General features: G+C 30.8%; 1 protein-coding gene across 1 annotated transcript; it reads left to right on the forward strand.

The window, feature by feature from the left end:
* Positions 1-2,750: 2,750 nt before the first annotated feature.
* Positions 2,751-9,217, forward strand: LOC137920375 (protein tramtrack, beta isoform-like). Its single transcript, XM_068763684.1, has 5 exons — positions 2,751-2,913; positions 5,373-5,513; positions 5,963-6,139; positions 7,254-7,557; positions 8,892-9,217. Exons 1-5 carry the CDS (start codon positions 2,863-2,865, stop codon positions 9,146-9,148), a joined length of 930 nt encoding a protein of 309 aa, XP_068619785.1. The 5' UTR covers positions 2,751-2,862; the 3' UTR covers positions 9,149-9,217.
* The last annotated feature ends 2,521 nt before the right edge of the window (positions 9,218-11,738 follow it).

An 11,738-nucleotide genomic window follows, 5' to 3' on the forward strand; every position in this document is an offset into this window, starting at 1 on the left:
CACTGCATGTGCGGAGGTGGCTAGATATTGGTCCTTTCTTATGTACTCAGTGGTTTTTGGTCGGAGCCCTTTTAAATATGGAGAGCAATTAGCAGCATTTTCGTCATATTTTAGTTTTTTACTATATAAAAGGTAAAAATGCTGTTCAAGCCAGAAGTAAATTAACCGATGTGTATGGAGAAAATGGAGAAGAGCGTGGAATCATGCTGCTACCAGAAAGATGGCAAAAGGTGTTGGATCAATATGGCCAATATATAATTTAATTGAATATTTATTCATTATACGAAGATTATATTTCATTTTCACCACAAAAAAAAACGAAATTACTTTCCGAACAACCCAATACTTCGTATTCAAAAATCAATTCTTTCAGAAATAATATATGACGTAATGATAGCATAATAAGAAATTAGTTTTAAAAATTAAAATGATTTCCTCGCTAACTTTATACTGCCAGAAGTTATTCGTCTGTCGCATTCCATACAAAATGATTTCTTAACTCCGTGTGATTGTATATAAAAGCTATTTGCAGACAAATCAGCTGTATTTAAACCGACCAAGTCATTCAGTATAAATAAATATATAAAGGAGAAATAAAATATTTATTCAATAAATTTATTAACAAATTAATTTTCTTTTTTTAACGGAGCCAAACTGATGAAATCGGATATCTGCTCCCATGTTTGTGCGTCGACGATTCCCATCATATCGGACTCCATATACGCCACTTCCACTGTGAAACGTGATAGACAATTAAAAATAAATTAAGCTTTTTTAATTTGTAATCTGTAGTTTAAATTCTATTGCTATTTTTAATCTGTCCTTAATAATGTTTTTTAATTGTAATTAACAACTCTTTTTGCGTTTCTGCGCTATCTACAAAGTAGACAGACAACCTTATTAAGATCATCAGAAGATATTGGATACTGGCCGTTTCCTACCTACCCTATTTGAAATCTTTGAATTCTATATCCAACTATAGATCCTTTACTGCTGAAATAATGATGATGATCTACTTGATACGTCTACTACATATGTCATATTTTCATCGCGTCATAAGTGTGGAAACCGTAATGATATTACATTTAATGACACTCTACCAAATTGGACATGTACATAGTGATTTGTTTGACAATCATTGATTTTAATAGCTTGAAAGGGTTAAATCCAGTACATCCTATCCGAAAAACGACAGTTAGTATAATAAAAATAAAAATAAAGTTTTTATGTACCCCAAATTAATTGACAGGAAATGTATTAGAAATGATATAAATTAATAATAATAATTAAATGTAAATAAAATTATAAAGGAAAGAATTATTGGATGAAATATGAAGAAGAATGAAAGGAAGAAGGGTGATAAGACCGTATAAGAATGTAATAGAGCTTGAGAAAATGTGGAGGACAAGAGTAGAAAGAGTTAGAGAAAATATGTCACATGGAAGAGGAAAAGTAAACAAAATATAAACTGAAAAAATTATTAAAATTAAAGTCCCTGGCCTATAAAATGACAGAGGAAAGGAGGCTCAAAGGCCATAACGCAATGCCTTCTACTTATAACCTTCGTTAGACATATATAAACTATTTTCATCTTTAAAAACGTTTCTAATTATTTTCATGTTGTCATGTAATTTTATTTGTGAAAATGTAGTTTAATATATATGATAACTTATAATTATCTAATTATTATTACGAAGTTATTATTCTTTTAGCTTTCCTTAAAATATTTTATATGTTGAAAATATTTTTTCCTTTTCCTCGTTATAACTTCAGAAATACTACTGATTTCATTCGACTTTTTTTCCACGATCACCACTCTCCCTCTACAACGTAATGGACATGACATCTCTATTATTCTCCACCATATACGATTCATATAACAAAAACATAGTCTAGGACACATAAACAATATTTATATATGAAATCAATTACCTCTCATTTGATTTATTTTATCAATGACTTTCTTCAAGTTGGATAAATTCATTTCGATTGAATTTTTCACTATATCAAAAAACTCCGGATCGTCTTTAAACGGCGTGAATTTGTTCGATTCGTTCATTTTTATCGATAATTCAATATATAAGTGTAGTTAATACAGGCGTTTGGGTTGCGCGCCAGAAATTTGTTTGTTTTTTTTTTTTTCACCGGACACCGGTAATTAGGTATGCAGCCAAATGATCTGAGTCATTGCTTACTTTTAAAATTGTGTTATTTTTATGTCTAACGCTATGAAAATAGATAATAAATAATGTAAAAAAATAACCACTGTTTAAAAGTTTATTTTTTGATGATTATATAAAGTTACATTAAATAATTATAACTTATAATAATGTGGTGTGAAATAGGTAATAAATTCATTTGTCTTTTTTTATTTAGACTTAGATCACTTTGATAATTATGGATATATATATAACGTGAGTTTTATAAATTGTTTCCGGAATCGAGTTTAAATTTCCTGTCGAATTAGTTCGGAAAAAAAAAATAGTGAGTGTATGTAGGTCACGTGCCGTACGCAAACAGCCGCATTTCGCTCGGACCCGCGTTGAATTGGTTTAACAATCGACGGATGGTGCAAACAGTTAAACAATGATGCCAATCATCGTGTCGAGCGAACTAAATCTGTTTTTGGATGACTTTTGGTATGTGTGGCGCGTCACTGACTGAATGTCATTGGATTTATAAATAAGATCAGCTCCAGAAATAGGTGGCTACAGGTTTTCCAGGCGTACCGACCGAAATAAAACAGCCTGGATTCTGTTAACAATATTATTGTCCCAGCTAACGGAGCGAGCATCGATTCGGGTTATAGAGTGCGTATCGGCGGCCGAGGAAAATTTTACGACTACTTTTTTTTTATTTAATATGGATGAGGATGAAAGTCAACAGTTCTCTTTACGCTGGCACAACCATCAGGTAGGTAAGTAATTGTTTATTCAATTAAAACACCACTGATATCACAGGTACACTTTTACGATATATTTATGAACACCTATTGTTCCATTTATCACGCCTAACTAGTGCTTTTGCGCTATTTTGTTAAAAATTGTATAAAAAATATTTCTAATTTAATAATTAAAACTAAATGCTTTATTAACAAATTACTGCGATGATTTTCGATTCGAATAAAATTTAACCCATGTTTATAAAAAAAAATGTTGACACTTTTTACGTTTATTTATCTCATACAAGCGTTAATAAAATATATATAAAAACATTATCTAGAGAAACGAAGAGTAAAGAAAAATATTATTAATTTAAATTGAAAAACCACTTATAATAATAGAAAGGTTAATCTTTTTAAAAAAAGAAACTAAACTGAACATTAATAATACAATGCTAATACATAAACATAAAAATATTTAATTAATTTAGTTTATAACCTAAAAATTATTATAATAATATTAATGTGAATTTAACTTTGTGTTTATTTCGTCACTATTATTTACGCCGCAAAATGGAGATAAGTTGGTTTAAATTTCAAATCTAACGTACATAATTTTAACTATTTATTTGTACCGGCAAACGAATTGCTAGTATTTTCACTAATTGTATAATAATAAATTTTAATTAAAAGTAGATATTTATGTATTACTTTGTAAAATCATTTAAAATGTGTAATTTTGTTAAAATTTATATATGTATGTATTTATTTTACCAGATTTTCTTTAAGAATTATTAATAGGCAAAATAATTTACTTCTATTTCGCGCTAGAATTGTGTCAAATTTTAAATTGTCAACAATTTAAACAATTTTTATATGAAATATAATGGCTAACTTAAAGCCTGAGATATTATCAGTCAGCGTTTTAGTAGATACAAAGATAAAATAATTAAATTATATATTTTACAGCGATATACTTTAGAAAACAACATAACTTTTTTGTGAAGTTAAACTATTATATAACGAAGTATCATAAAACATTCACAGATAAAAAAATATTTTTTTCAAAATTGGAATTATTTTAATACAGATAATACAAGTTTTAACCATTATAATAATATCAGTTATTTGAGAATTTGCCTGTAATCGCACGAATTTAAAATTATTAGCCCATAAAATTTTCATTTTTATTGGATTGATTATAAAATAAATAACGATGTTCATAAATTTGATCTGTAATAAATAAACACATAAAGAAGTTTACGCTTGCTCGGAAAAAACTGAGATTTATATTTTTATGTACGGTATTTAAACCTTAAAAGGGCGGACATTCAATAATTTATTTCTCATTTTATTCTGGTTGACTAACGTATGAGAGGTTATTGTCGATCCTATTAGATGTTCAAAACAAATCCACTCATCGCTTAAAATCTAACATCGAGGAAAAAATATTTTATATTATTATTTATTATTTATGATAAACAATATTCCTTATTCAGGAGTACACAACCCTGAGCAATGAGATAAACTTTTTTTTTAATTTAGATTTATTTGATCTTTATTATTCCTAATACAATCTTAGGATGCATTCAAAATATGGCACAAATTTTAAAAATTAACCGTATTAATTAAATCATCTTTTAGCTATTTTGATGTATTATCATTAGAAACAATATAACATATTGCACGTGTATAGTAGAGTTGATTTATGTAATTAATAGGTTTATTTTAAAACATGCTTAAAATAAATTTTCTTAATTTAAATTTAACTGTCAAATCGAATCGTTAAAATTTTTTTACTAATTTAAATGAACCTCTTACTAGAGAATACAAGTTCTACAAATAAAAAAACTGTGCATATATTTTTTTAAGGTTATTATTAAAAAAAATACCTATTACTATCTATACAAATGAATATAATTGGAGTAAATATTTGCGATTAAATTAACCGCTTTTTATACTACACGTATATGAATATGTATACAGTACATATACCAAAATAATTACATAATATATATTTTTTTAACTGTTTGTTTGTTCCGAATAATCTCTAAAATAGCTGAACCGATGTTGTCGGGACTTATACTAACAGGTATCTGTTGTAATAAGGAGTAACTTGGAATACTTTTATTTTAGAAAAGAAAATATTACATTAATAAAATGACATCCACAAAAATTAGGGCAAGCACCGCCAAGCGGACGGGGGACAGCTAGTTGTATATATAATTCATCACAGATAATATAAATACGTTAAACAATTATTTAATCACAGATACCTAACAATTTAATCAAAGCAACTAAACGCCTGTGTAATTTCATTGCACTTTCAAAAATACATTTGCGTCCGATTTTTTTAATATTCACAATGGAAACATAACACTAAATCACACGTACCTCGATCATTCTTACAATCAGTAGATTTCGCTTTTGGTATGTACTAACATCGTGTATATATATGGATCATGTTTAATGAAAAGTGATACATGTACAGAGCAGCGTTATCGGCGCATTGGGTCATATGTTGAGGAGTGGTGCTCTGAGCGACGTGACCCTGAGCGCCAATGGAACCTCCGTCAAAGCCCATCGCCTCATTCTGGCTTCTTGCAGCCAATACTTCGCACAGCTGTTCAAGGTACTGTGTTCTTAAACTACTACCTTTTACATTTTTACGTCTTTATGGTCTCTATTCATTCTGTATTCAAAGGAGGACAAATACCTCTTATTTTAGGGACTTGAATTCCTAACTGCAGCCTTTTATTGTTGCGATAATTAAACCATTTAGGATTATTAAAAACTGTTTGTAAAAACGTGCCGGTAGAACAGACGGGGATAAGCCCCCACTAGATAATCCGGTGACATGGTCAAGGACGCGGAAATTCACTGAATGGGAGGTAGCGCAAAACCACCCATCATGGCGATTTTTAAGGGAAGCCTATTCCTTGCAGTGGGCAAGTGCAGTCTATCGGCTAATATGATGATGCTTTTCATCTAAATTTCCGATGTGTAAATAGAATCAATTTAACATTTAGAAATATATAGATGAGAAAAATAAAAAGTTCGATTTTTTAATGTAATTTTCAGGAAGTGGAAACTGAAAACAACAGCCTGGTGGTTGTGCTTGGCTGCGAAGCGACGGAGCTTCGACTCCTGCTTACCTTCATGTACACAGGCGAGGTGACCGCCTCCAAGGGCAACCTGCCTGCACTGCTGCGACTGGCGCAAACCCTCAAAGTTTCAGGACTGACGGACTCTGAATCGGTGAGATTTACTTATTCTTAAACGTATGCGTTGGCTTTTTTTTTAGAAGCGTCTTTTGATCCCTTTCAGTATCAGTGCATATTGATCCGATAGTGCGAGTATCTAGTTCTTTTCTGATGTCATTGACTGCTTGGGCCACCAGATGGTACAGGTGATGTACGGCGTCTTTGAAGTATCTCTGTGATGCCTCTCCGAAGTACTGCATTGTTTATTATGGTCGGCAGATTTTGGTCATTTTGAATGTCGACGATTCTCCGGTTTTTCGTAAAAAAATAAGAAAAATAGCTTTTCTTCATCACTTCAGCCGCAGGATGTCCAGTTCCGTTCAAATCTAATTTTCAACCCTTTCTATCACCTGTTGACCCTTAGCTCTATTTTTCTTTATTAACTAAATCCATCCAATAGTTCTCTGTATGTACAATAAAGAGTAAATTAATATAGAGCATAAATGAGTTCTTCAAGATACATACATTATGGTTTAATATACAACAAAATGTATTATATTTTATAGATTCATATAATAGCAACACTGATATAAAGATATGTCAAAATATAACTTATTTTTTAATTTATTGCGAGCCAACTAAATGTATACAGGGTGATTGATTATAAGCGTAAAAGCTTCGGGGTTAATATAGAGCTCATTTATCGGCGAAAAAATTTAAATCTTTTACATCTATTTTCAATCACCACGTATATACTAAACACTCTGAAACTCTATTGGAATGGGAAAACAATTGATTTCTGGCAGTAAAAAATCTGCATGGACAGATAGTAAATGAATAATTTTGATATGTAGTATTCTCAATTGTGAAAACACTTTTTATAGCTTTTTATATTTCTGAAGCCATTGATTTAAAAATTGATACACCGTACTTTAATTGACAGCAAATGAATTATACATTAAACACTTTAAAACTTTTACAACCATAACCAATCATCTTGTATCCATAATAGATATAGTACTGGGTATTTAATTACTAATAATATACACAAATAACAGTAAATATTTAAATAAGTTGTCTTTTTTAAATAAATAATTATGTCAGTTCTTACGTATTTGCATCTATAACCAATCACCCTGTATATAATTTAATATTAACAATCTTTTCAGAACTCAACAGTGACTTCGAATGAAACAGGAGTATCACAGGAAACTGGACCCATATATACGAACCTAGAACCCGTGAAACATGAAGATCAAACAGAAAGTGTTACCAGTAATAATTCAGATAGCAACTCTCATAACGAATACGACGTCAAAGATGTTATAACAGATCGTAACAACGATTTCAATAGAACAGAAAAGGACAGACTGAGTAAATTGGATCAGATTGTAAAGAATTTGTACAGTACTCACAAGATAACAAATCCAGTGAATACGGCGTTGACACAAAGTTTATTACCTACTTTAGGAGGTTAGTAAGTTTATAATGACATTTTAAATTTAAAAATGGAATCATAGAATCTAAATATAACAGTCACAGATAATATCAATAATGATTATTTGGTGGTCACAGATTATTTAAATGTCAACATTTAATTCTAAAAACGTCCATTGCTAAAAATATGCCTCTTTCATATATTTCCAATAAAATCAGTTAAAAGATGCCTGCGTTCCTAATGATATCAACAAGGTGAATATACCCTGTTTGCGGACGGACATATTACACGGAGCTTTTCGGTCTGCGGTGTTTACTCTAGAATCTAAGGGTTCTAGTGATCACCTGTTCTGCGAGATGTATGGTTTACTGCCACTTGAAATTGCCAATTCGTTGGGCTATATCGGTTACTATTATTAACTGTTAATCAGTTTTAACGATCACTAGTGAACGGCATGAGATCATACAATATCCGCTTACAGTCATCGATAAATCTCTAAATACAATGCATTTAGTTTAATGTTATTATAAGAAATATTTTTAAATTTATTAGAAGTAATTTGTAAATCATAATTAGCGATACATAATTAATTGCCGGAACTGGCATAAATATATTATAATTGTACAGTACCCGGCGATAAATACATGCGGCGTTGTACATCGATCTTTGGAAAGAGACAATCGGCTAATTTCGGCTGTATAGAGCATTGTCTCTGTCCCACATTACCTATGTGACGTTTTATAAGTAGTTGTATATCGTGCGACAGAGATAACGCTCTACGAAACTGAAATTAGCCGTCTCTTTCCAAAAGTGATGTGCAATATTTTTCGCCGGGTACTGTAGACTAAAAAAATATTTTTAAACACATACCTTTTAAAATAATGCACCAATTTCATTACTTCGGATTACTAAAATACTTTAATACAATATACGTTACGTTTACATTATTTTACACAAAAATTAGTAATTTACTTTACTTTAATAAAAATATAATCTACAATTTACTTTACGTTATTATAGAAAAAAACTATGCTGTTATAATATGTAAGATATATTAATATATTAGATAAACTATAGTTTAATTTTATTTGCGAATGATATTAAGGTATTCACTCTGCTTCGTTTTATGAATACATTTATACAATTTATTTTACGTTATTACAGAAATACTGCAATTTACTTTAATTTAATATAAGAATAGTTTTAAACCATTTACTTTTATTTGTTTTACAAATACTCTTATGCAATTAATTTTACGTTTTTATACAAGTACTTTACAATTGACATAGATTTACTTACTTTAGTAAATTTAAAAATATTTTTAGGCAGTTATTTGTACGAATACATTAATAAAAATCGAAATTCACAGATACCCTTGAGTCGTACGATCGTAAATGGCGATCGAACGCTTCAGTCTGTGGAGTTTGCAACAAGCGCCTCAGCAACCAGTACAACCTGCGAGTGCACATGGAGACACACGCGGGCAGACGTCACGCCTGCCGAGCCTGCAGCCACGTGTCCCGCTCACGCGACGCCCTGAGGAAACACGTCGCCTACAGACACGCGACTAACACGCCCTCATCAAGGTCTCATCGCGTGACAACAACAAATCGACTGGATGGATAACTTCTTATCACTTATTTAATGGAATCAGGCGTTACCTTGCGGAAGTCCATCCTAAGTAAGAAAAGAACCAATATTTAGCCACTTCCGCACATGCAGTGGTTGTTGTGCAACAAAGTGCACCGCCCGCCAGCCCATTTGCCGCATACGCATTTATCAGCATGCGTATGCGGCAAACAATGCGAACTACACAACCACCACCGTTAATTCATTCAACACGTGTTTCACCCTCCAAGCATCTTCGGGAGTTATGTTACACCGATTAGTGCCAACTCGGTTTTTATGAGCGGGCTGGCAGGCGGTGCACTTTGTTGCACAACAACCACTGCATGTGCGGAAGTCCTAGTCCTTCTCTTACTTCTTATCACTTAATCATCAACAAAGATCCAATATCATCATCTCCTTTTCAACCACGACACCCACAATTGAATATAGCTGGTTATAAAGAGCTGAAAGATAAAGAATCGGAAGGTGCCTTCGCACGCTAGTGCCACAGCGACAGACTTGTGCCACAGAGACAGGACGAACTGGACGTGATGGTATACTTGAACTGAATATTGATAATTTCGAGTAGTCACTTTTCATCATCATTTCAAGTACGACGAAGTCCTCAGATATCCTCTGTTAGACTTAGACCTCCCTTAAACATTTCCATATTTCATGCTTCTAGTGTTTTTCGACGAACTAAACATGGTCAGCATCATAGTATACAATACACGGATACATATTTACCTGAATTCAAAGTGACGGCTTATTATATATATAGTTACTAAGAATGCTTTTTCTATACTTCACGAAACTCCAAAAATTTCCATTTGTTACCGTCATAATTACTTATCCAAAAATAACTTTCCGTAATTATTCATCAATATAATATACCGACAAACGCAGAGTAGGGTGTCAACACACAAAGTGGATAGACCATAATGTCATCGGAAAACACTGGCCACAAGGCCGCTTCCAACCGGTCCAAACGGAAGTAAGAACGTAGACATGTGCCCAGCAGTGAACGTCGGATGTCTAAAATGATGATGGAGAATTAGGCATCCGAATATCATACTCACCCTCATCTCATCTACCTTTGAGTATCATGTACATTATGGTACTACATTTTTCTATGACCTTATACATTATGAAAATATTTATGACTAAAAAAAATTATAATATTAATGACAAGTTAACTAATTTTCTTTTTATCAAAAGGCCAAAAAATTATACAATATAGTGTAGACACCAAACAAAGCCACGCGCATCCATAGAACTATTTAAATAAAGAACGCTGATATTTAAAAAAAAATGCGTACTTTTTGGCGTCAAGAAACAACACATACCAGAACTGCGTTTTAAAAAATACAAAGTTAAGCGTGACCTAAATACGAACTTTTCGTTATTAATGATTTAACGTGAGAAAATATTAAGACTACGCCGCAAATATAAAAAGTGTAAAGGTTATTTTAAATGTCATTATTTATATTAAGAATATTAATTTCATGTATGTCGATGAAAACCGTTAAAATACATCATTTACGACATTTTGATAACACTTCTAATTTATATGTGATTTAAGGAAACCTACGACAATACAACATAGAAGATTAAGACGCATATACATGGCTCCACCTTTTATGTTGCAAGCATTAGGATATTATATTTATGAACGTAATATCACACAATGTTTCGGAATAAACAGCATTTTAATATTTTTGCATATCTATGGAATCCGTCCGAACAGTTCCTTATATAAGTAGTTTATTTTGTAAAACAATATTATTAGAATAAAAACAATACGGGGTTTAATACAGGAATTTAGAAAAAAAAAGTTTAATTTATTTTAAATCAAATCAAACTTTTTCAGTTCTTAAAATTCTACATTAATAATATTTTTTATATTTATACAGTAGTCATGTTTTAAATAAAGTTTGAATTTATGCACAGATTATATTACATTAACAATTTCAATAATGAAATATTATTTCACGTTTATTTTTTTTCATTGATGTTATGTGTTGTTATTCAATTATATACCAATAAATTTTATATAAATTTTTTTAAGTAAATAAATATGGAATGTTTTTATCAATGTGCAATAAGATTTTAAGAGGTATTTCTAAAATTAAAACAAACTAATTTAAAACCACTTCTACTTATCCTTTTTATAGATTTATTGCTATATTTCATTATTGTTATACACATCTAGTCATTGTTTGTGATTGTTATATTTTATAATGTTATACTTTGTAATCGTTATTGTTAAGAAAAGACATTATAAAAGACAAGTTAATTAAGACAAATAAATATTATTTATAAACGTTAGTTTTAGTTTTATTTTTGAGTTCCCGCCATTTTGTGACATTTGACACAAGTAAACATTTGACAAGTATTTTCTTTATTATATTTGAAAGCTGTTTCGAAATATCATGATCTTTCAATGATTTTCTCGAAATCTCACCTTGTATAGATTTGCTAGCAGTAACAAACGGCAATAGAAATACACTCGAATCTGTTTTTGTGCGATTTTTTATATGTGCTATATTATTGCACATATTAGGCGGTATATGAAAATTTCTAATTATAACATAATTGACAAAATTAT

The sequence above is a fragment of the Battus philenor genome, unplaced genomic scaffold (genome assembly GCF_028537555.1).
Source record: "Battus philenor isolate CCGP_79_NKW_IND1 unplaced genomic scaffold, ilBatPhil1.0.hap1 SCAF_18, whole genome shotgun sequence".
Taxonomy (NCBI): Eukaryota; Metazoa; Arthropoda; class Insecta; order Lepidoptera; family Papilionidae; genus Battus; species Battus philenor.